Here is a 27,059-nt window from a genome sequence, read left to right on the forward strand (position 1 = left end):
ATTTTTATCCAACTGTACATTTAATTTCAGTGTAAGTAAAGCTGTAGTCTACCTTTTTAACATTCTCAACTTTGGTTAAAGCAAAACTGGCTTCTGAAGAGTTTGACTTGAGGAAGGAATTCAGCTTCATGTAGCTTCCTTAAACCATCATAACACAAACCCTTTTTAAACTTACACATTCATGAACATTGCCAAAACGTCTAACAGTGTAAAACATAGGAATGATGTATACTTGTGTATTACTCATCATATTTTATTACATGCTAAATATTGTGCTGTCAATTGGTGGCCTATTTACACTTCCAGCAGACACAGAGCAACAATATCATCCAGTTGGAGTCTTTCTGTCACCTGATCAATTGACCGAACCTGAAACTAAATGTACCTGAAACTAAAACTATGAGCTGAAAGAGACAAAAAGCTCAGTAAAGCTGCAGAGCTGGTTTTAATTCTTTGTTGGTTTGTCAACACAAGTGACTTTTTTTAAATTGCAAGCTCTTAAATCTCTATTGTAAATGTAAAAAATATCAAAAACTCTCATTTTATCTCAAAGCTTTGATCACTCATGTAAAATGACATTTTACTTTTTTTTATGTTGATATTAAGGTTGTTGATCAGTGCAGTCAGGTAGCAGCAGAAGGTGCTTCTACATTTTCATAATTGACTTCATTGCCATCGTCATGGACCTGTGAAATACAAAACAACATGTGAGATTCTGAAAAAGTGTTTCAAGGGTACAAAATGTTGCAGTTTTTGAAACTCACATTGTGTTGGCCAGGCGGTGTTTTCTTCCCTGGAAAAGAAATAAATGAATAGTAGTTTAAATTCTGAACTTCTGGTGGTTTATGTTAAAAAATGAATACAAAATTATGTTCTGACCTCTGCCTTTGATGAGAAGAACAACAATTACAGTAATCAGGAGAAGTCCTGCAATATGCAGAGTCAACATGACGTAGTCCAGAGGAGACCAATCTGTGGTGCTTCCTTTAGAAAAACATGTCAGTTAATCATTGAACTAATATTGAATTCCTTGCAGAACAAAATAACCATAATGTATCTGTGGAAAATAAACACTGTTTCCTCTTTTTAATGTTGCTGTTGTGAAGATACTTGTACATGTGACCTTTTCACAATCTTAGAGGCAGTTTTCTTTTTGTCATTTCAAACCCAGCAGTGTATCTGGTAGGCTGAACATTATCTTACCTGTATTGGGATTTTCTGACTGATCATCATTTATCCCTTCTGTGAAGTCAGGTGTGTAGTGAGCCTCTATCTGGACTTTATTGCTCTTATTGACCCACTGGCAAGTGTATCTCCTGTTGTGGCCACTCTGACGCTTCACAGTCAGAACAGAGACACAGTCTGTCTGTCCGATGAACTCGTATCCGACACCTTCACCACGCAGCACAGTGCCTGTCTCATCCACCCAGCGGAAGCTGTTCAATCGGCAACCAAGTTGACTGTGTCTCAGCAGAGAACACTCTAATGTGACTTTACCGTCTCTCTTTGGATCAGCATCTGGTGGAGATGGCAAGACTGAAAGAAAAAAGTAAAAACTGTTATTTTATCATTGAAAATTTGCTTTTCCTGACTTTTTTTCATGTTTTTACCTAAATAGTGTCAGTGTAGCTGGTTTAACATATAACTTGTAATATCAGGGGAAAATTCAGTTTGACTAGAAAGAACTGAAGTGAAATGAAAGAAAACTGAGCTGAACTGAATCAGGACCTATCCATGGTGTTTCCATGAATAAGACAGACTGGCTCAAGCTGAATATAAGTACGTTATGAATAACCTGTAGTGTTCAAAAGCCAAATAAATGACAACAAATGAACTCTGGGTCTCTGCAGTGGTGGATGGGGACTTTACCCCACTGCCATCCATGCACCCTTTGGTCATATGTACATGACTTTGACACAAAGTAAAACTGAGGTGAAGGGGAATGTCTCATTGGACAAATTGAATTTGTGATTTTGTGATGGCAACAGATAATCACAATGATTATTTTAATTTTTCCTGTGGGGAACATGAATGACTGTATCAAATGTCATGGTGATCCATCCAATAGTTGCTGAGATATTTCAGTCTGGACCAAAGTGGCCAGACCACCTGACTGATGGACACTGCCATCCCTTGAACCTTGTGTGACTAAAAGTGAAGCAAATACATATTTATGACAAAATATTAACAGCTGAAATAACAGATATTTTCATGTCTGTATCACCTGTGCTGATCTTTTGTACACTTATAATAATTTATTTCTTTCACCTTCACCTCTAACCACCCCAGCATTGTGTCACCATTCAAAAGGAGGGTTTATACTCTACTTCTACTCCCCCTTAGTTTGGGAGAGCCCCGTCATACTGAACCCTCCACCTGAACTTGGAAACAGAGTTGGGGTGGACAGGGTGAAGGTGTAGTAGCTGCTTAGAGATTGACCTCTGTGCTCCTGTCAGCTGACAACATCTGGCACCACATGCCATTTGAATTAAACATAATTTAACTCTTTAATCTCAGTGATAAATGAAACTCACTTGTCATAATACTTAGGTGCACATTAATTTCCCCTTTATCTCTCTGTTGACAGGTGTATAAACCACCATCCTCAGCAGTAATGTTGTTGATGACCAGAGAGCAGTTGGTGCCCAGACTCATCCTGGCAGCTCGGGCTGAGTTCTTCACTACATTTCCATTCTGAACCAGATCAAATGTTGGAGACAGATCTCTGCTGTAAAGCCAGTTAACTGTGGAACAAACTCTGTCAGAGGAGGAAACATCATCACAGGGCAGAATGGCCTCATCTCCAGGCATGTGGTAGAGAAAGATGTCTGCTCCACTGATGCCTGGTTGAAATCACGTTTTGTAAGAAATGACACATAACATTTAAAATCATCTGCATTTTACATTACCTACGCCATCTAGTGGTGGTGTTTATGGGACAGAATTGTAGAAGCTTCAGTCGTCCAAATGAGTCAAATCAAGTAGATATCTTTCAACGTTACAGTCTTTTTAGTGGCAAAGTCCCTCTTTTTGTTACTATACTTCCACTGCAGCTCAACAGGGAAACACTGTCCGAGGAAACACAAAGAGGGAATTTGATGCCAAAAAGACTGTAAATGTGTCAGATATCCACTTGATATGATTGACTCAGACTGCTGAAGCCTCATATAAGCTGCACATCAACTTTTAAATGTGTGGACACACTGTCGATTTTGGCCTCCATCACTTACATTGAAAGCACATTTAAAGGATCTTTTAATAGCCAGTATGAACAGGAGGAATGATTACAGCGAGGAAAACCTCTTTCACTGTTCATATGGACACCTGACTGCTGTTTTAAGACACACTTGAACAATTGTGAACTTGTCCTTTAGAGGAACCACAGAGAGAAGAGAGAGCAAACAGACTATTTGATCTAGTTTATATACATTTGAAAATACATCTAAACTTAAAATGACTCATAATTGCTGTACTTTTTATTTTCTCACACAAATATTTGTATATTTTGTTACATTTTTACATTCCAGAAAGGTTATTAAAAATTATTAAAGGAGCAGCTAAAGCAGGAAAATAGTGACAAATAGTTCCTAGTAGCAATTTTCACTCCAACTTTTATTTAATAGTAATCAAAAATTTACATTTAAATAATAAAACACTACTTTACCTTCAAACTGAAGCACCAAAATAAGAATTAATTCCAGTAGAGTCATTCTCTGTCAGCAGGCAGAAGTTGTCTGCCGTTTCTCCTCTGCTACAGATCTGTTTGTGATGGAGCTGTTTCCTCTTTCTGGTTGACTTTCTGAGTAAAAATGACAACATCACCACCCAACCTGTTGTAAGTCCTACAGAGTAATGAGTTACAACACTTCTGTTTGTGTGTTGTGCATTCAGACAGCGGAACAACTCAATTATAAGAAACTTGTTCAGAGAACCTCAGAGATGTGCACGAGTCAGGAGCTTTGGTTGGAGTGTATAAAAATACAAACCAGTTTTATTGGGTTTTAAAAAGCAAGCGATTTAAAACTACAAAAATAGTAAAATACAAAAAACAAACATTAAAGAGAGTCTCTAGGAGATCTCCTACAAGTAAAAAGCCACATCCTCTTCTCCCAAGGAATTCAGGATGGCCTCTCCCCCTGCACGTCTGTAGGCTTTACTTTTTATACTTTTTATCTGTCACTTACAGCAGAGGACATGGAACTTTTGTACTTCTTCTTATTCACTTTTTGAGATTGTTATCAAAGGATTTCTGCAAGATGCATGAACACAGCCCCTGTATTGCCTCAGAATTTCAGGTGGTTGCCTAAGTTTTGTGATGTATTTGTTTGTATTTGTACAGTCATTCTTGAAGGTTCAGTTCTAGTTTAGTACACGTTGCACAAGTTGTGCAAATTCCTCAGAAAGTGGTGCAACACATTAAGTTATGTTAATTTTGTCCCCAACTTTAATTAAATGAAATAGTTTAAAGTAGGCTTGAATAGAGTTTGTCTGGGCCACATATACAGTTTCAACAATCCCTCAGTTCAGCCTCTGTGTGAAACAGGCTGTTTTAGCTCCTTAGTCTCTTTAAGGCCCTCCTCCTCGATGAGCCCACTCTGTTCTGATCGGCCAGATCTCAGGAGCTGCCCCTCAACAGATATGCGCCAGCTATGGACACTGTGTAAAGACAACCTAAAACACAGGATTTCACTACTTTTTCTCATTCTTTACTTGAAATGTCAACTTTTCAAGTACATCCATACATGTTCAAGCTGAAATCAGATCTGAAATATGAGAGTGGTCATCACAAACAACACACGGAAGAATGTTTGGAACAACCTTAGCAACAAAGGCTACAGTACGGATGGCCATTTATGGGTAAGAAAAAAATGTCGGACTTTGAACATGTTTAACATCCGACATCATAACAGTATATAAATGACAGAAAAGCGGAAAAAGCATGTTATGTCCCCTTTACCTCTGAGAGTACTTGTGATTGTATTAATACCTGTAATCTGATTTATTTCTGTCCACTTTGCTTTAGGTTTGAAGTGTTTCTTTTTGTGCACAGTTTTAAATTGTCATGTTTTGTTCATTTCTGGTGACTGACAGTTTTGTTGATGTCATCATCATCAATTACACAGTGTCAGAAAGTAGCTGTGTTTAAATATACATTTAAATTTCAGACAGAGTTTGAGTTTGCTGAGCACGCACACTGGAAAAAATGACATCATGATATACAGTAAACAGTACACCCACAACAACTCTTAACATAAATGGAAAAACAGCTCATAGATGAATCGCTGATCGCTGTAATCCTATTTATTCTCACACTGAAGAGATTAATAATGTGAGACCTTCAGCAGTCTGAGTTTGACAATTAAAGTGGGTATCTACCAAACTTTCAGTCGCTTCAATACAAAACTTTTCCTTTTGTGTTACTTTCCCTCCACCAGCTCAGCTGTACAACACACTTTCTGGGAAAACAAAGAAGAAATTTTGGCTAAAAAACCTGTAAGTTTGAAAGTTTCATATTAGCTTCAGCTGAACTTTGTATTTTTACTTTGGATTCTGTTACCCATCTCTCATATTAGAATTGCATTATGAAGGGATCTCTTGATAGTGTGTATGTAGAGTGGGAATCATTCCAGCAACCAAAATCTGTTTCAATGTACATACAGAATGGACATGTGAGTGTTTTAAGATTGACTTTAAAAGACGTGAACCTATCCATTTACTTGTGCTGTGGTGTCTTTAGCCACAGTGCTGTTTCAGTCAATACTCATTGCAATCCCGTGATCAGTACTCAGTCAATTACATGCGTGCTGAGAATATATACAGCACCTGTATTATAGGATACAGGATTCTTAATTTATTCTATGACAGCTGTACAATCTGTCAGATGTGTGTTTTCAGCTTTCCAGAGAGTTTTCTGCCTTAAAGAAGCCTCCGCTGTTACGTCTATCAGCAGTCTCAACATCGAACTGCTACATGATGCACATTTCCTAATTTGGACATCATTCCCAGCATTGGGGGTGTTCACCAGAGATAAAGCTGAGCTACTGGCACATGCGAAGTGCTCCCAAAGGACTCTCCATAATCTGTTGTTTCCCTTCTCCTTTCCACAAAGTTAGGTTGTAAAAAATAGGCAATAAAAGAAAAGTGCAAAGCAAGCCTTTGAAGTTCTTCCCTACACGTTACACGCTGTGCTGTCTCTGTGTTATGGGTGTATAAATAGTTAGAGGTCTGTCTGCAGTGAGGCGATGAGTAAAGTTTTAGCTCAGTAGTCAGTGCAGATCTGGGAGACTCCAGTTTGAGACCCGGTGTGGGGACCTCCTTCATAAGGTAGTTTATTCATGAACACTCATTGTAACACTTTTAACTTTCTAAAATTAAAAACGTAATAAAAACAAAAACAGGATTTTTAGGCCTTTTTCCACATTTATTCGAACAAATAATAATAATAACAAATATAGATGCAAATACGAATACCGGGCTCTCTGCACATCCCGAGTATGTATGTGTTAAAATAATATAAAAACAAAAAAAAAAGGCTCACAGTCCACCCCCTACAATGTTGAATCCCACGGTGGGGCACATTTGGATGCTAGGAAATATTTTCTCAGAACAAGAACTCATTTGACTATTTATGGTGATTATTTTTTCGCTGCAACTTGTAAAGCTGAACTGCTGAAAATAACACATTGTTTTTTAGTCAATATTTATTACCTAAAAAGATGGAATCTATCACTAGAACTTGTAATTTCACTTGTTATAAGAGACAATGATGCTGCCAATTTCCTCTATTTAAAATCATACACTGGCTAAGTAATGGATCACCAAATTCTTCTACATCACTTTAATAGAATGATCATCTTAATGCCGAGCAAGGCAAGTCCAACAAAAACTAGAAACAACTACTCAACGTTTGATGATCCTACTGTCCGCTCCCTTACAGACAGAAAACACTCAGCAGGATTTATGAATGCACCTACATTATGATTAGTGTCATTTCCTCTTCCTCTTTCCTCTCATTTATTTTTAATCGCTGACATAGTTGTAGATCCTGCTGGGATCATCGTCTGCTTCCATCGTCACCGCAGTCTTGACTGTAGAATAAGTCACCTCCTCCTCCTTCACCTGTATAACACAAAGCAGAGGTTTATTTATTAAACAGAAGACTGTTAACTGCAAAACTGTCTACTGTATGTGTGCAAATCAATCCTGATTGTATATTATACATAATATATACTGTATTATTACGCCTATATATGATTGCTGGGCATCTCATTACAAAACCATGGGCATTAATATGAAATCTATCTAAAGATGTTGAATGGGGTTGAGGCTCTGTGCCTGCCATAGTCAAGTTCTTCAACACCAAACTGGGAAAACCATTTCTTTATGGACCTGGCTTTGTGCTCAGGGTAATTGTCATGTTGAAACAGGAAATGTCCCTTCCCTAAACTGTTACCACAAAGTTGAAAGCACACTAAAATGTTTCTGTGTTCTGCATTATTATTAAAGAGGAACTAATATGCACATTTCCAGGTCTATATTTAAATTCTGGGGCTCTACTGGAATATCTTTGCATTATTTACAGTTAAAAGCTCCTTATTTATCTTATACTGGCTCTTTATGCAGCCCCTCAATTCAGCCTCTGTCTGAAACAGGCTGTTTTAGCCCTTGTCTCTTTAAGGCCCCCCTCTAGATGAGCCCTCTCTTTTCTGATTGGTTAGTTCTCAGAAGCTTTGGCTAGCTCCAGAAGCTACATAAACCAACAGTAGTAGCAGGATTTCTTTTTTTGCTCGTTCTTTATTTGAAATGGAAACTCCTCAAATACATCCAAACATGTCTGAGTCTGAATCTGATGCAAAATATGCAAGGGTAAGCAGAGGTAACAGTGCAAATGAAGTGTTCGGAGCAGGCTGAAGCCCTTGACATGCAGAGAGCACATTTTTCATATGCTCACCTCAAGTTTTGGAAATTTGACCATGTTTAACATGGACATCCAACATCATAAAAAGCATGTTATGTTCCCCTTTAAGATTTTTCCTTCATTGGAACTCAGGGATCTAGCCCAAACCATCATAAACTGCCCTACATTAAAAGTACAAAAACTGTGTGGACAGGTGTTTTTTATTTTTGGCAATATAGTATAGATTTTTGATGGGACCATTATTAATGTACAATACATAAAGGGGGGGGGGGGGGGGGGGGGATGGGGTAGTGGTTAGTCACTTACCTTTCTCTTGGAAGTTGTCTTTTGATTGGCATGGTTAACAGTGACATAGGTCAGACTGCCGTCTGGCTCATCCTGAGGTTCCTGAGGATCCTGTGGTTTATAAAGTATCAACAGAAAGTTCATGTTACCCACCTGTATTTATCAAGTGCAGTATTGTTTCCCAACCTAATGTGAAAATACATTTCTTTTTTAATGTGTAACTTAACTTTGCTTTACAGCACTGAGCACAGATATGCGTCATTGGTGATCTAATGTTTTTACATGAAACTGATGAAAGAAAAATAAAATTACACACCATCTTAGATTCTACATAGACTCGACTGAGGAATTCATCTCCACTTCTCAGTGTAAATCAAGATTTTGTTACTTTACATACATACATGATGTTAATTTAATCCTTGATGTTTTTTTATTTTCTACAGCACTGATGAGCATTAAATGGCACCAATGTTGCTTCACTCCTGTAGCCACCCAGGACTGTGATACATAATATGGTGTCACTACATCAGGTGTTAACCACCAAGAAACCAAACTCCAATCATGTGAATTTACTTTGTTGCAGCGAGAGAATCCACATTAATTTAAATGAATTGGATTTGGTCTTTGGTGGTTTCAGAGTTATCCAGATAGAGTTTTACTGTGTGATTTAGATACTGTAATTTAATTTTCCAGCATCATGAAACAGGCAAGAGACTGCTTCTGTGTCTGTCTATCATATTAAATATATTTGAAAATACATTTTACTCACAGGGGGATTGACTGTTTTTGGAAAATCTGGAACAAAAGGGAAGGTAAAATTTCAAGATTAGTCTTCAAATGTCATCATTCTATACAGTATCAGCCTGATCGCCAGAATAAAACGCTGGCATTGTACCCCTCTGCAAACCACTGATATGTTGAATCTGTATGTTTCAAAATGTTTAATACATAGCATATCAACATTTCAACAATATGTATCATATCAACATTTCTAAAGTGACATAGTTCACATGACATCAATATGAGCTGACTTTCTTATTAGGATGAGGAGGGGTTGGTGGATGGCTAGAAAGTTAGTTAGACGACAGATGAAAGACAGTTGGAAAATAGCAGAGAGCACTGTTCGAGACCACCTGGAAACCAGTGCCTTCCTGTTTCAACCAATAAAACCAGGTGTTTGTGGTGAGACGTCAGGACATTTGCAGCCGTTTTTATTTTATTTTATTGTTTTTTTTTAACCCAAACCATGATCTTTCCCTAACCCTAACCAAGTGGTTTTTGTGCCTAAACCCAACGATACCTTAACCACAGCACTGTCACATCATAAAATATCATTATTCAAGTGATAATGGCCAACATTGAAATGTACACATTCAACATATGAAATGTAGACATTCAACGTATCCGTGGTTTGCAGAAACGTACAATGTCAACCTTTTATTCTGGCGATTGCGTTGACAGTATTCATGTTATCATTTACATTGTGGCAATGGAAAGTCAAAAAAACATTTCAAATCACCATTCTATATCTGTGTGCAAGGTACATTACTAGTTTTGGTACTTAAGCTTCATGCAACACTGTGGAAGTCTTACCAACGAAATTGCAATATTCAGTAAACACTATAAATGATCAGAATCGTGTATAATTAAACAAAGAATAAACACAATAACCAGTGATGTCTAACCAGTGCCAATCAGCCCACAGTCCAGTCAGGAAGCCACAAATGAAATATGCTCTGATATTTGAAAATAAATAGTTATTGTTATATATGTAAATATGTTAAGTTATTTTAATATAGATTTTATGTCACATAGTCCAGCCATAGCTCAGGCTGAATTGTTACTCATCTAGTCTCATATTGAATCATATCTCATTTAACATTTAACTCATATTGTGTATTAAGTATATCATGTTATATTTAAACAAATACTGTACATGCTCTTTTTACTGACCTTCTGTCACTGTGTGTCTCTTTCTGAATTTGATGAAGACAGCAATGATGACGACCACCACCACCACCACCCCGACCACTGCACCAGTGATGATGTAAAGAGAGGGACCTGTGTTCAGAGGATACAATTAACCAATGATATCGAATTCATTACAAAACATACAATCAAACATGTGACATCTCATCTTAAACTATAGAATCTATTGACTCAGTATGTGAGATTTGTGATTTACATGTGATCAATCAAATTGTACAGTTATTGATTTTTCTTGCTCTAGTTTGATTTTTCTGACCAGTCATATCATTTCCCACCTGTGCATGTGATCTTTTCAGAATCTTATCAAAGTTTTCTTTTTGGCATTTCAAACCCAGCAGTGTATCTGGTAGACTGAACATTATCTTACCTGTACTGGACTTTTGTGACTGATCATCAATTGTCCCACCTGTGAAGACAGGTGTGTAGTGAGCCTCTATCTGGACATTATTCCTCTTATCAACCACCTGGCAGGTGTATCTCCTGTTGTGGCCACTCTGACGCTTCACAGTCAGAACAGAAACACATTTTGTCTGTCTGATGAACTCGTATCCGACACCTTCACCACGCAGCACAGTGCCTGTTTCATTCACCCAGCGGATGCTGTTCCATAGACAAGGACGAAGGCCGCTGTATCTCAGCAGAGAACACTCTAATGTGACTTTACCGTCTGACTTTGCATCAGCATCTGGTGGAGATGGAAAGACTGAAAGAAAAAAGGAAAAACTGTTACTGTTACTGTTCAAACTTTTTTCATGTTTATACCAAACTAGTGTCAGTGTAGCTGGTTTAACATGTAACTTGTAATATCAGGGGAAAATTCAGTTTCACTGAAAAGAACTGAAGTGAAATGAAAAAAAACTGAGCTGAACTGAATCAGGACCTATCCATGGTGTTTCCTTGAATAAGACAAGCTGGCTCAAGCTGAAAATAAATACATTACAAATAACCTGTAGTGTTTACTAGCCAAAAAATAACAACAAATGAACTCTGGGTCTCTGCAGTGGTGGATGGGGACTTTACCCCACTGCCATCCGTGCACCCTTTGGTCATATGTGCATGACTTTGACACAAAGTATAACTGAGGTGAAGGGGAATGTCTGATTGGACAAATCAAAATAGTGACTTTGTGATGACAATAGATGAGGGATCACCAAGACTATTTTAATTTTTCTTGTGGGGAACATGAATGACTGCATCAAATGTCATGGTGATCCATCCAATAGTTGCTGAGATATTTCAGTCTGGACCAAAGTGGCCAGACCACCTGACTGACGGACACTGCCATCCCTTGAACCTTGTGTGGCTAAAAGTGAAGCAAATACATATTTATGACAAAATATTAATAGCTGAAATAAATATTTTCATGTCTATATCACCTGTACTGATCTTTTGTACACTTATAATAATTTATTTCTGTCACCTTCACCTCTGACCAAACCGCCATTGTGTCACCATTCAAAAGGAGGGTTTATACTCTACTTCTACTCCCCCTTAGTTTGGGAGAGCCCCGTCATACTGAACCCTCCACCTGAACTTGCAAACAGAGTTGGGGTGGACAGGGTGAAGGTGTAGTAGCTGGTTGGAGATTGACCTCTGTGCACCTGTCAGCTGACAACATCTGGCCCCACATGCCATCTGAATTAAACATAATTTAACTATTTAATCTCAGTGATAAATGAGACTCACTTGTCATAATACTTAGGTGCACAAGACTGCTCAATTTAGAACTCAGCCGACAGGAGTATAAACCCGCATCCTCAGCAGTGATGTTGTTGATGACCAGAGAGCAGTTAGTGTCCAGACTCATCCTGGCAGCTCGGGCTGAGTCCTTCACTACATTTCCATTCTGAACCAGATCAAATGTCTGAGACGTATCTCTGCTGTAAAGCCAGTAAACTGTGGAACAAACTCTGTCAGAGGATGAAACATCGTCACAGGGCAGAATGACATCATCTCCAGGTCTGTGGTAGAAATGGATGACTCCACTGATGCCTGGTTGAAAGAAATCACATCTTTTGTAAGAAATGACACATTATATTTAAAATCATCTGCATTTTACATTACCTACGCCATCTAGTGCTGGTGTTTATAGGACAGAATCGTCCAAATGAGTCAAATCAAGTAGATATCTTTCAACGTTACAGTCTTTTTAGTGGCAAAGTCCCTCTTTTTGTTACTATACTTCCACCGCAGTTCAACAGAGAAACACTGTCCGAGGAAACACAAAGAGGGAATTTGATGCTAAAAAGACTGTAAATGTGTCAGATATCCACTTGATATGACTAACTCAGACTGCTGAAGCCTCATATAAGCTTCACATCAACTTTTAAATGACTGTGTGGACACACTGTCGATTTTGGCCTCCATCACTTACATTGAAAGCACATTTGAAGGGGATCTTTTAATAGCCAGTATGAACAGGAGGAATGATTACAGCAAGGAAAACCTCTTTCACTGTTCATATGGACACCTGACTGCTATTTTAAGACACACTTGAACAATTGTGAACTTGTCCTTTAGAGGAACCACAGAGAGAAGAGTGAGCAAACTGACTATTTGATCTAGTTTATATACATTTGAAAATACATCTAAACTTAAAATGACTCATAATTGCTGTACTTTTTATTTTCTCACACAAATATTTGTATATTTTGTTACATTTTTACATTCCAGAAAGGTTATTAAAAATTATTAAAGGAGCAGCTAAAGCAGGAAAATAGTGACAAATAGTTCCTAGTAGTAATTTTCACTCCAACTTTTATTTAATAGTAATCAAAAATTTACATTTAAATAATAAAACACTGCTTTACCTTCAAACTGAAGCACCAAAATAAGAATTAATTCCAGTAGAGTCATTCTCTGTCAGCAGGCAGAAGTTGTCTGCCGTTTCTCCTCTGCTTCAGATCTGTTTGTGATGGAGCTGTTTCCTCTTTCTGGTTGACTTTCTGAGTAAAAATGACAACATCACCCACCACCCAACCTGTTGTAAGTCCTACAGAGTAATGAGTTACAACACTTCTGTTTGTGTGTTGTGCATTCAGACAGCGGAACAACTCAATTATAAGAAACTTGTTCAGAGAACCTCAGAGATGAGCACGAGTCAGGAACTTTGGTTGGAGTGTATAAAAATACAAACCAGTTTTATTGGGTTTTAAAAAGCAAGCGATTTAAAACTACAAAAATAGTAAAATACAAAAAACAAACATTAAAGAGAGTCTCTAGGAGATCTCCTACAAGGAAAAAGCCTCATCCTCTTCTCCCAAGGAATTCAGGATGGCCTCTCCCCCTGCACGTCTGTAGGCTTTACTTTTTATACTTTTTATCTGTCACTTACAGCAGAGTACATGGAACTTTTGTACTTCTTCTTATTCACTTTTTGAGATTGTTATCAAAGGATTTCTGCAAGATGCATGAACACAGCCCCTGTATTGCCTCAGAATTTCAGGTGGTTGCCTAAGTTTTGTGATGTTTGTTTGTATTTGTACAGTCATTCTTGAAGGTTCAGTTCTAGTTTAGTACACGTTGCACAAGTTGTGCAAATTCCTCAGAAAGTGGTGCAACACATTAAGTTATGTTAATTTTGTCCCCAACTTTAATTAAATGAAATAGTTTAAAGCAGGCTTGAATAGAGTTTGTCTGGGCCACATATACAGTTTCAACAATCCCTCAGTTCAGCCTCTGTGTGAAACAGGTTGTTTTAGCTCCTTAGTCTCTTTAAGGCCCCCCTCCTCGATGAGCCCACTCTGTAAGTAAAGCTGTAGTCTACCTTTTTAACCATCTGAACTTTGGTTAAAGCAAAACTGGCTTCTGAAGAGTTTGACTTGAGGAAGGAATTCAGCTTCATGTAGCTTCCTTAAACCATCATAACACAAACCCTTTTTAAACTTACACATTCATGAACATTGCCAAAACGTCCAACAGTGTAAAACATAGGAATGATGTATACTTGTGTATTACTCAGCATATTTTATTACATGCTAAGTATTGTGCTAGCAAAAGGTGGCCTATTTACACTTCCAGCAGACACAGAGCAACAATATCATCCAGTTGGAGTCTTTCTGTCACCTGATCAATTGACTGAACCTGAAACTAAATGTACCTGAAACTAAAACTATGAGCTGAAAGAGACAAAAAGCTCAGTAAAGCTGCAGAGCTGGTTTTAATTCTTTGTTGTTTTGTCAACACAAGTGACTTTTTTTAAATTGCAAGCACTTAAATCTATATTGTAAATGTAAAAAACATCAAAAACTCTCATTTTATCTCAAAGCTTTGATCACTCATGTAAAATGACATTTTACTTTTTTTTATGTTGATATTAAGGTTGTTGATCAGTGCAGTCAGGTAGCAGCAGAAGGTGCTTCTACATTTTCATAATTGACTTCATTGCCATCGTCATGGACCTGTGAAATACAAAACAACATGTGAGATTCTGAAAAAGTGTTTCATGGGTACAAAATGTTGCAGTTTTTGTAACTCACATTGTGTTGGCCAGGCGGTGTTTTCTTCCCTGGAAAATAAATAAATGAATAGTAGTTTAAATTCTGAACTTCTGGTGGTTTATGTTAAAAAATGAATACAAAATTATGTTCTGACCTCTGCCTTTGATGAGAAGAACAACAATTACAGTAATCAGGAGAAGTCCTGCAATACGCAGAGTCAACATGGTGTAGTCCAGAGGAGACCAATCTGTGGTGCATTGTTTAGAAAAAACATGTTAGTTAATCATTGAACTAATATTGAATTCCTTGCAGAAGAAAATAACCATAATGTATCTGTGGAGAATAAATAATGTTTTCTCTTTTTAATGTTGCTCTCATCAACCACCTGGCAGGTGTATCTCCTGTTGTGACCACTCTGACGCTTCACAGTCAGAACAGAAACACAGTCTGTCTGTCCGATGAACTCGTATTCGACACCTTCACCACGCAGCACAGTGCCTGTCTCATCCACCCAGCGGATGCTGTTCGGTCGACAACCAAGGTCGCTGTATCTCAGCAGAGAACACTCTAATGTGACATTACCATCTCTCTTTGGATCAGCATCTGGTGGAGATGGAAAGACTGAAAGAAAATATTAAAAACTGTTATTTTATCATTGAAAATTTGCTTTTCCTGACTTTTTTTCATGTTTCACTAATTAGTGTCAGTGTTGCTGGTTTAACATGTAACTTGTAATATCAGGGGAAAATTCAGTTTGACTGGAAAGAACTGAGGTGAAATGAAAGAAAACTGAGCTGAATCAGGACCTATCCATGGTGTTTCCTTTAATTAGACAAGCTGGCTCAAGCTGAAAGTATATTACAAATAACCTGTAGTGTTTACTAACCAAAAAAAAAAAAAAAAAAGCATATGAACTCTGGGTCTCATAGTGGATATAGATTTTACCCCAGTGAAGTCCTTGCACCCTTCAATTGGAATTTGACACATTAAAGTGTGAGGTGACTTATTTAAGCACAATTTGGTTAAAAAAAAAAAAAAGTAATTGACAACAAAGGTATGTGCATGACTTTAGGTACTACATTACACATATCGATGGCCAAAGTGCAAAACCTCCTATCTGCAGAATTTTCTGATTGGAGGATTTCACTTTTGATGATGAGAACAAGGAAGGCTGCTCATATTCAGACTGTCTGCAAGATAATCCCGCCCTTCGTTGTGACAGAAAAGTCACACAACAAAACAAAAACACAACGCAGAGTCCCTGAGTGTGTAGAGAGGCTACAGCACGAGTGGGTTACACAATCACTGAACATTCATTTCCAGTGGACAAGGAAGCAAACACTGAATTTAAGGAATTTCCCACTCTCATTTCCCCATTCTGACCCTAGTATACTACAATGTAGTAACTATTACATTTACTACATCTGTTTACCTGAAAACAAACTAAATTTTATTTTTAATTTAATTTTAATTATTAACTTAATTTAGAGCATTGTTTTGTAGAACCTCTTCCAACTTGCACCAAGTACAAAAGCTCCTCTCTGCACTTTGTGAGGCATTAATATCTAGTCACACATAATACACATAAACACATAATATAATAATATAGTCCAAAAACAGTGTATTACGTATTGGGTATCCTTAACAAATAGAATTCTGTGAGAAAACAAGTTTTTTTTAGTTTTCTCAAAAAAGTGCATTTTTCAGATAGGGGGTTTTGCTCTTTGGCCATCGATATCAGGTTTTGTTTTAAGTCACTGTTACAGACAGTGTGAGAACAAGAACATCTACAGCCACAGTTATACCCAGCAGTGCATTCACTGAAATACACTGACAATGCTAACATACAGAGATTCAGCCCATAATCTTTAACATCTTAGTTTGCTAATAAACGCTAAACACAAAGTATAGCTGAGGTGAAGGGGAATGTCTGATTTTGCAGGTTGTAAACCAAACTACTGGACAAATAAAAAAATGTCTTGGTGATGGCAATAGATAAGGGATCAGCAAGATTATTTTAATTTACTGTTTGTGGCGAACGAGACTGACCAACAGTTGCTGAGATATTTCAATCTGGACCAAACTGGTCAGACCACATAACTGACAGACACTGCCACCCCTTGAACCTTGCTGTGAGTGTTACTAAAAATGAAGCAAATACATATTTACATGCTGAAAAGATTCATTACTGAAATAACACACATCTGCATGTATTTATCACCTCTGCATGAGTTTAGGGTACTGATTCTCTTTACACGTATTCTCATTTATTTTCTTCATCTTCACCCTCTCTTCACCCCACCATTTAACTCCACCGATCTGTAACTATGTATATTCTTCACTGCCTCCTAGTGGTTTGGGAGAGCTGAAGTGAACCCTCCACCTGAACTTGGAAACAGAGTTGGGGTGGACAGGGTGAAAGTGTAGTAGCTGCTTAGAGATTGACCTCTGTGCTCCTGTCAGCTGACAGCATCTGGCACCACATGCCATTTAAATTAAACATAGTTCCATTCTTTAATCTCAGTGATAAATGAGACTCACTTGTCATAATACTTAGAAACAAACCAGTGTCATGTTCTCTCTTTCGACAGGTATAGTAACCAGCATCCTCAGCAGTGATGTTGTCGATGACCAGAGAACAGTAAGTATCCAGCCTCAGCTTGGTAGCTCGGGTTGACTTTGTCACAACTTTTCCACTCAGAACCTCAAGAGATGTCTGAGATTGAACTCTGTTGTAAAGCCACTTAACCATGGAGCAATCTCTGTCAGAGGATGAGCAGGGCAGAATGACATCGACTCCAGGTGTGTAGTAGAGATAAGTGGGCCCTCCATTGCCAGGAGGACCTCCTGGCCCTCCAGCGCCAGTAGGACCGCGTGGTCCTCCAACGCCAGGGGGACCGTTTGGTTCTCCACCGCGTAGTCCTGGAATGGGATGAAATCACCACAGATTTAATCAAAATAAACAAAAGTTGATTCAGATCAAATCTGCTGATCTGATGTTTTGGTTTTATTTTGTTTGTGCTACTATAATTATTATATTGTATTATATTATATTATAAATATTGTAAATATGTAAATATTTGCATCTATCACAACAATGGAATTTAAAGAAATGATTCTCACCTGTCATAATATTTAGATACATAACAATGTCCAGTTCAGGTCTTTGTCGACAGGTGTAGAAACCAGCATCCTCAGCAGTAATGTTGTTGATGACCAGAGAGCATTTAGTGTCCCGACTCAGTCTGGCAGCTTGGGCTGAGTTGTTCACAACATTTCCATTCTGAACCAGGTCAGATGTCTCCGAAAGATCTTTGCTGTAAAGCCAGCTAACTGTGGAGCAAAATCTGTCAGAGGAGGAAACACCGTCACAGGGCAGAATGACATTGCGTCCAGGAGAGTAGTTAAGATAGATAACACCGACGCTTGCTGCAAAGACAAAACACATTTGTTTGTTTTTTTGAGTGACAGATTACACACAAAATTATTACATTATTACGGTAAATATTTAGTAATCACTGATGATTTTTATTTACAATTTCATTTCATTTTCAAAGGGGATACATTGTTTTTTCAATGAAAAATGAATCAGTTGATTTATTTATTTTTATTCAAAAGTGATTTTCAAGTCTATACCTCACAGTTAGCATACATCACAGTTACTGGAATATTTGTATTATATATTGTTGAAATATCACACAGTTAATTAATATAAACAAAGGTTAACTTGAATTACTGACATTTTGGAAAATATGTTTATTCACTTTCTTGCCGCAGGTTTAAAAGAATTGATACCATAATATTCTTCAAGAAATGTTTTGCTATTTTTAAAGAGAACTGTGTGCCAATTCATGCAAGGGTTTCTTCAAGTTAAATGCATACAAAAGTGTTGGGAATGTGACTTTCTTCCTATTGCTTTACCAGAATCTTTCTCCGTCATTCATTTTACTTGTTTTAAATTCTTTCTTCTGTAGACGATTTCAGATGCTTTCAAAAGTAATAGGTTGCTGTCATTTTCTTGTAATGTTTGATAAGACCCAAAGTAGGTAAGTTGAAAGAGGCTTATTTCAGTTAATCAAGACTGGTGGTGAGTCTTGACTTATGTCAATTGGAAAAGGGAGGTTCTGTAATGCTTAAAGGCTTCAGAGACCTAGGCACCGATTTACTGATTGTGTACACATGGTGAAATACTTTCTGAGTTGTCTGAATTTTTGCTTATTATTTTGCTTAATTCTCAAATTACCACTGAAGTACGCATTCTATGTATTCTATTTTCACTTTATTTGATCTTATTTTCATTGTTATCAAGTGGGTTTTATTTTCCATCTTATGTACAGTGCTGCTTGAAACTTTGTGAATAGAGGGGATTTTCTCTATTTTTGCATAAATGTGACCTAAAACGTGATCAGATATTAACTGCATGACCCACTTACTGTTGAGCTTCAGTTCACAGACGGATACCTTGACATTTTCCTGTAGAATTTGCTGGTACAACTCAGAACTCATAGCTCAATGATTGAAAGCCGTCCTAGTCCAGAGGCAGCAAAGGAGGCCCAAACCATGATACTACCTCCACCATGTTTCACAGATGGGTTAAGGTTCTTATGCTGGAATGCAGTGTTTGCTCATTGCCAAACATAATTCAAAAGTGATTTTCAAGTCTATACCTCACAGTTAGCATACATCACAGTTACTGGAATATTTGTATTATATATTGTTGAAATATCACACAGTTAATTAATATAAACAAAGGTTAACTTGAATTACTGACATTTTGGAAAATATGTTTTCCCTACAACTCTGCTATGCACACCATTGATGTTCAATGTTCTCCTGATTGTGGACTCATGAACATTGACTATAGCCACTGCAAGAGAGGCCTTTAGTTTCGTAGACATTACCCTGGGGTCCCTTGTGGCTTCCCGGAGTATTACACGCCTTGCTCTTGGTGTGATCTGTGTTGTTTGACCACTCCTGGGGAGGGTAACAATGGGGTTAGATATCTTCCATTTGTACACGATCTGCCTGACAATTGACTGGTAGAGTCCAAACTCATTAGAAATGGTTTTGTAACCCTTTCCAGCCTAGTGAGTATCAGCAACTCTTCTTCTAAGGTCCTTTGTTTGAGCCATGACACACTTCCACAAACATGTGTTGTGAAGCTCAGACTTTAATAATGAAGACCCATATTTCTCTTCTTTACATAAGGCAGGAGCTCCCAGACTCACATTTGATTGTCATCCCATTGACTGAAACACCCAAGTCTAATTTCCCCTTCAAGTGAATCGCTAATTCTAGAGGTTCAAATACTTTTGCCACACACAAATATCTAACATTGGATCATTTATCCCAATAAATAAACAAGTTTAAGGTCTCATTTGTTTAATTGATGTCTCATTATCTGGTTTTAAGACTTGCATGGAAATCTGATCACATTTTTTATGTCATACTTATGCAGATATAGAGCAAATTCTAAAGGGTTCACAAACTCACAAGCAGCACTGTACATTTACATGTTTTTACATTCATCTGTTTTCATGTGAAGCACTTGGTGCATGTAATTTATTTTGTGGTAAAACACTTTGAGCTGCATTTTTTGTATGAAAGTTGCTATACAAATAAAGTTCTTATAAGAATTATTATTAGTGTTGTTGTTATTAAAGAAGAGGAAGTATCCCCTATTGCGGGTGAAGAAGTTTATCGACAAATGTGCCAGGCATTAAACTATTCATTATGTGATGTCAAAGTTGACATGCTGTAAAAGCTCAGACAAACATTTATATTAAAAAATAAAATCAATGATTTACCTTCAATCTGAAGAGCAAAAATGAGGATTAATTCCAGTGGAGCCATTCTCCGTCTGCTCTTTGCAAACAGGCAGCAGTTTTGTAAGGCTCTCCATCTCTGATACAGAACTGTAGGTGATGGTGAAACTTCCTCTTTGTGGTTGCGATTCTGAGTAAATTTGTGAAACAGCATCAGTCACCTTTGAACTTGTTAAAATATCCAGATGATGAGTGAGATCATTTCTGTAGATATCTGTATATATCCTTCAAACAACAGATAAGCTTATTTCTAGGTTGTTGTTTTTTCAGTCGGTGAATGCCCACATATTAAAACAGAAAACTGGTTTATTGCTATCTCACCCTGCAAAAAAGGAAGAACTGAGAAGAAGAAGTTTTGAAGAAGTTGTGTCCTAAGTTTGATTAGGAAATCACTTCTATGTTATGGTTATGAAAGATGGTTATTGGCCTATTCTTTTCTCTTGGCCTGCATCTACGTCACATGACTGTGACGTTTCTGTCTGTGAAATAAAACCAAAATGGCTGACATTCCTTTTATTCTCATTGCAAAATGCAATATTTTAAGATAGTTTTGGCATTAAAATGCATTTTGATAATATTTCTAGTGAGAAATGTGCATTTTATATCATAATCTTCATTCAGTGAATGTATATGATGTTTTGTTTGTCAGTTATTGCGAAGATTTTTTCAGGCTTTCTATTGTTGCTATGGTAGTTGCTATGGCTGAAACCATGTAGTTGTATGTTGTTTGAATGACTGTCTTTGCAATGTGTACTTATCTGAGCTGTTATGTTATTTGTGTTATTTTATGTAACTGTTTGATGATTTTCTTTCAATAAAAAACATAGATTTTAGAGTGTTGCCCCAGGGATGAATTGAATTAGAAATCCAGAATTTGAAGCTTTGTGAGGATGACCAGAGGACCCACCCTGGAACTATTTTTCTCACTGGCACCACTCCCTAAGTACACTCCGAGATCCCTGACCTTGACAAGTGAAACCACCAGACACTCTGTAATACTGCCCAATACTCCGGCGCCAGGCATGGTGCAAAGGATGGGTGTGAAAGGATAGAGGCTGCTCAGATAGCCTGCCCCCTGCTAGGCCAACTGACAATGATACAAGACATCTCCCTGGCTGGGCCAAGATGGGTTCACCGGCACAGTGGCATAGTGAAAACGTTGTCTAAGGTGGAGAGGCACCCAGCACCCATTCCACAGGGGAGGTGCCGGCAGCCACATTCAAGCAATAAAACTGGGTGAACATAGACAGATGCAACCATGTAGCAGCCACTCAAACCTCTGAGAGGCTGGCTCCCCACGACAAGGCCCAGGAGGTTGCTACGCCCTGGGTGGAGTACGCCCTCACTCCCCCTGGTGCCAGAGCACCAGTCACCTTGTGCGCCTGCTGGATTGTTTCCATGACCCAATGAGACAGCCTGGATTTAGACCCAGGCACTTGGGCTTAAAGCAAAAAATGATTGGTCTGTTTTCCTGGACGCCTCCATTCAGGCCTTCAGGGCTTTGACTGGGCATAACCATGACCCTTCTTGGTCTTCCTCACCCCATTCCTGGGCGAGGCAGAGGTATCGCAACTCCACTGATTGATGCATGTGAAAGTTGAAGAGTACCTTGGGAGGGAATGCTGGATTTGGACACAAGATCACACCCACGTCATCTGGCAGGAATCCTCAGCAGCTCTCATCCATCGACAGAGCAGTGGCAACCATTTAATGTCTCCAGGGACTCGAAGGGCTCACGCTGTAAGGCAGCCATCATGAGATCCAACATTCTGCTCTGTGGTGCCAGAATCTAAGTGCCTTTCAGGAACTGTGAGATGAGGCTGCAATCACCCTTGGCCAGCCTATTACCCCCAACACGAGTGGCCTTGATGGCTGCTACTGTGCCCCTAAGGGTGGATGGTGATTTACTTGCCTCCAGTAGCTCCTGCAGACATTGGAGCACCTCCGGAGCTGTACATGTCAGTGCGTCCATTCAGTTCACCCTGCACCAAGACACAAAGAGGTCCCAGCAATACGAATAAGCTGCCCTCGTCAACAGTGCTTGAGCACTGTGCATGGTCTGAACCACTGACAGTGTGAGCCTAAGCGCCTAACAGACTGGCCCTCTCAGGGGCCAAACCCAGATTTTGAGCCCCTGTAGAAAGGGATGGAACAGGGCCACCTGCACGTGACTCAGGAGGTCCCAGCAAACCAGGAGTTCCCATGGCCTCCTGTCCAAGAGGGTTGCCACCCCTTCCCAGATTGGTATTTGGAAACAGGCATCCTTGAGGTTGACCATTGCAAGCCAGTCGCCAGGATAGCCTGCTTTACCCTTGGTATGGTCAACATTTTGCATTTCAGAGGCCTGAGGAACTTGTTTAGTCCCTAAAACTGCAAAATGATGGACCAACATCACAGCGGCTAACTGATGCTATGTTGTTTGGACATGGCAGCGAGAACTCTCATGCTATTCCCACCGACTAGGTCGGTTTCAATAGTGGGCAATGTGTGAGTGTTTGTTGTACACAAGGGATGATAAACGGGTGCACTAGCCAGACGAATGCAGAAATACACCCGCAGCACTCTCACACTACACCAAGCAGAGAGGGACACCACACCACCTCTGCCAACTAGGTCAGCATCGGTAGTGGGCTACACCTGGGTGCGTTAGCAGAGCTGGTCATGCAATATGCTGTACATTACCCCTCTTAATTTTATTCACCCCAAATCAAGAAAGGATACCTATTTACAGAATGGAACAGTAATAGTTTTGAAATAAGATATGAAATTTGAAGTGAAATATTGACTGTACAAAGGAAATATGAGCTGTGGACATATCCTTTGACACACAAAACTGCACAAAAGTGTCAGTTAAATAATTGTTAAAAGTCTAATTTATTAATAATTTTTGGAAATTAACTACATATGAACTTAAATATAATGATTGGACACTTATCAACTCAACACTTGTACCAAATTGCACCACCCTTTCTGTAAAATGTCCCAAATATTCACTGATAAATACCTGCAAAACACTTACAACATTGTCAAGAGATTAGTATAAAATTAAAGGACATGTAAAATAAAGAGTGACCCAAACTTTCACCTGTTCTGATATCCTGATGCAGACTGAATGAGGTACACCTTACTATAACTACAGTCTGTTACTGAGACATGGAGCCATCACAGACCGTTAGCACCATCTAGTGGGAGAGAGGACATACTGTATTTTACTTCCTAATGACAGAATCATATACTGTTGATTATTTAGATTTTTATCCATCTGTACATTTAATTTCAGTGTAAGTAAAGCTGTAGTCTACCTTTTTAACATTCTCAACTTTGGTTAAAGCAAAACTGGCTGTTGAAGTTGAGTTTGACTTGAGGAAGGAATTCAGCTTCATGTAGCTTCCTTAAACCATCATAAACCAAACCCTTTTTAAACTTACACATTCATGAATATTGTCAACACTTCCAACAGTGTAAAAACATATTTAAAAAAGCTTGTACTGTATGTAACCTTATGTCTACCTTTTATACAAAGAATGAATGTAAAGAAAGCACTCATAGGAATGATGTACACTTGTGTATTATTCAACATATTTTATTACATGCAAAATATTGTGCTAGCAAATAGCCGCCTATTTACACTTCCAGCAGACACAGAACAACAATATCATCCCATTGGAGTCTTTCTGTCACCTGATCAATTTAAGTTCAATATTAACTCTCATTTTAGCTTTGGTTTGGTCTTTACCATCTCCTGAGAAACATATCTGGCTCTTTGGCTGCTAAATGCTCCACTTTCTTCATCAGCTAGTCACTAACTTTGTCTGCCAGCTGTTTGGTACAGGGCAGGTAGTGTACAGTTGGTTTATCTGAGTTTTTTTTTTTGCTGAAAACAGCTGCTGCTGCTGCTGGAAAGAAGGTTCATGAGAGCTCTAAGACTGAACCTGAAACTAAATGTACCTGAAACTAAAACTATGAGCTGAAAGAGACAAAAAGCTCAGTAAAGCTGCAGAGCTGGTTTTAATTCCTTGTTGGTTTGTCAACATAAGTTGTTTTTTTTTAATTGCAAGCACTTAAATCTATGTTGTAAATGTAAAAAATATCCCAAACTCTCATTTTATCTCAAAGCTTTGATCACTCATGTAAAACGACATTTTACTTTTTTTGCGTTGATATTAAGGTTGTTGATCAGTGCAGTCAGGTAGCAGCAGAAGTTGCTTCTACATTTTCATAATTGACTTCATTGCCATCGTCATGGACCTGTGAAATACAAAACAACATGTGAGATTCTGAAAAAGTGTTTCAAGGGTACAAAATGTTGTAGTTTTTTTTGAAACTCACATTGTTTTCATCAGGTGGTGTTTTGTTCCCTGGAAAATAAATAAAAGAATAGTAGTTTAAATTCTGAACTTCTGGTGGTTTATGTTGAAAAATGAATACAAAATTATGCACTGACCTCTGCCTTTGATGAGAAGAACAACAATTACAGTAATCAGGAGAAGTCCTGCAATACGCAGAGTCAACATGGCGTAATCCAGAGGAGACCAATCTGTGGTGCATTGTTTAGAAAAAACATGTTAGTTAATCATTGAACTAATATTGAATTCCTTGCAGAACAAAATAACCATAATGTATCTGTGGAAAATAAACACTGTTTCCTCTTTTTAATGTTGCTGTTGTGAAGATACTCTTAGAGGCAAAGTTTTCTTTTTGTCATATCAAACCCAGCAGTGTATCTGGTAGGCTGAACATTATCTTACCTGTATTGGACTTGTCTGGCTCATCATCACTTGTCCCTTCTGTGAAGTCAGGTGTGTAGTGAGCCTCTATCTGGACTTTATTCCTCTCGACCACCTGGCAGGTGTATCTCCTGTTGTGGCCACTCTGACGCTTCACAGTCAGAACAGAAACACAGTTTGTCTGTCCCATGAACTCGTATCCGACACCTTCACCAAGCAGCACAGTGCCTGTTTCATTCACCCAGCGGATGCTGTTCGGTCGACAACCAAGGCTTCTGAATCTCAGCAGAGAACACTCTAATGTGACATTTCCGTCTGTCTTTGGATCAGCATCTGGTGGAGATGGCAAGACTGAAAGGAAAAAGTAAAAACTGTTCATTTAAAGTAAAAAAGCTGCATTTCCTGACCTTTTTTCAAGTTTTTTCCTAACTAGTGTCAGTGTATCTGATTTAACATGTGACTTGTAATATCAGGGGAAAATTCAGTTTCATTGGAAAGAACTGAAATTAAATGAAGGAAAACTGAGTCAGGACCTATCCATGAAGTGTCTTTGTATAAGACAGGCTGACTCAAGCTGAAAATAAATACATTACAAATAACCTGTAATGAACTCTGAGTCTCTTCAGTGGTGGATGGGGACTTTACGCCACTGCCATCTGTGCACCCTTTGGTCATATGTGCATGACTTTGACACAAAGTATAGCAGAAGTGAAGGGGAATGTCTGATTGGACAAATTGAAATTGTGACTTTGTGATGAAAATAGATGAAGGGTCACCAAGATTATTTTAATTTTTCTTGTGGGGAACATGAATGACTGTATCAAATGTCATGGCGATCCATCCAATAGTTGCTGAGATATTTCAGTCTGGACCAAAGTGGCCAGACCAGGGTTTTATACTCTACTTCTACTCCCCCTTAGTTTGGGAGAGCCCCCATCATACTGAACCCTCCACCTGGAACAGGAAACATGGAAATAGAGTTCCACTCTTTAATCTCAGCGATAAATTAGACTCACTTGTGATAATACTTAGAAGCACAGCACTGTCCAGTTTAGAACTCAGTCGACAGGTGTAGTAACCAGCATCCTCAGCAGTGATGTTGATGACCAGAGAGCAGTTAGTGTCCAGACTCATCCTGGCAGCTCGGGCTTGTGAGTTCTTCACAACATTTCCATTCTGGACCAGATCAAATGTCTGAGACAGATCTCTGTTGTAAAGCCAGTTAACTCTGGAACAAACTCTGTCAGAGGATGAAACACCATCACAGGACAGAATGGCATCGTCTCCGGGTTTGTAGTAGAAATGGGTGACTCCACTGATGCCTGGTTGAAAGAAATCACAGTTTGTAAGCAAAGACACATTACATTTAAAATCATGTGCATTTTACATTTGCAACCACAGTGAGAGAATATGTCAACCTACGCCATCTAGTGGTGGTGTTTATAGGAGAGAATCGTTTTCATGTATGTCTCAGTTATTCAGTGAGCTGTGGTTTCTTTTGGATTTTTCAAACTATTCTCTAATGTTAAAACCACAGAGTTAATCAAAATAAACCAAAGTTGATCAAATCTGTCAAATCTGCTGATCTGTTTTGGTTTGGTTTGTGTGCTTTTACCATTCTGTGTATTATATATACTAACTGTATATTATATTATAATGTTAATGTCTGCATATTCTATCACATGGACAGAGTTTAAAGGACAGGTTGGAAATACTTCAAGTCTGTCTTACAACAACAGTCAGGAGCCCAAATGAACATTGACAGGTTTTTCTTACCATAATCATTGCTCCTGTTCATACTGACCACCAGAAGATCCCTTCATAATGCACTTACAATGTAAGTGATGGGGGATAAATCCACAGTCCTCCTTCTGTG

The 27,059-nt window shown here is 38.4% G+C and overlaps 2 protein-coding genes and 2 long non-coding RNA genes across 4 annotated transcripts; all 4 read right to left on the reverse strand.

Moving 5' to 3' along the window:
- LOC137169877 (uncharacterized) lies at positions 1-26,981 on the reverse strand. Its single transcript, XM_067573287.1, has 6 exons — positions 26,960-26,981; positions 26,200-26,505; positions 25,205-25,534; positions 880-984; positions 765-793; positions 1-686 (listed from the first exon to the last, which is right to left on the reverse strand). Exons 1-6 carry the CDS (start codon positions 26,979-26,981, stop codon positions 624-626), a joined length of 855 nt encoding a protein of 284 aa, XP_067429388.1. The 3' UTR covers positions 1-623.
- Positions 13,347-14,889, reverse strand: LOC137169266 (uncharacterized). The gene is made up of 3 exons (XR_010924429.1): positions 14,786-14,889; positions 14,671-14,699; positions 13,347-14,592 (listed from the first exon to the last, which is right to left on the reverse strand). It is a non-coding gene; the product is annotated as an uncharacterized lncRNA (long non-coding RNA).
- Positions 14,915-20,605, reverse strand: LOC137169856 (uncharacterized). The gene is made up of 4 exons (XM_067573259.1): positions 20,439-20,605; positions 17,755-18,060; positions 17,173-17,553; positions 14,915-15,252 (listed from the first exon to the last, which is right to left on the reverse strand). Exons 1-4 carry the CDS (start codon positions 20,482-20,484, stop codon positions 14,915-14,917), a joined length of 1,071 nt encoding a protein of 356 aa, XP_067429360.1. The 5' UTR covers positions 20,485-20,605.
- LOC137169792 (uncharacterized) lies at positions 24,080-24,998 on the reverse strand. Its single transcript, XR_010924541.1, has 3 exons — positions 24,901-24,998; positions 24,786-24,814; positions 24,080-24,704 (listed from the first exon to the last, which is right to left on the reverse strand). It is a non-coding gene; the product is annotated as an uncharacterized lncRNA (long non-coding RNA).
- Positions 26,982-27,059: the final 78 nt, after the last annotated feature.

The sequence above is a fragment of the Thunnus thynnus genome, chromosome 18 (assembly GCF_963924715.1).
Source record: "Thunnus thynnus chromosome 18, fThuThy2.1, whole genome shotgun sequence".
Lineage (NCBI taxonomy): Eukaryota > Metazoa > Chordata > Actinopteri > Scombriformes > Scombridae > Thunnus > Thunnus thynnus.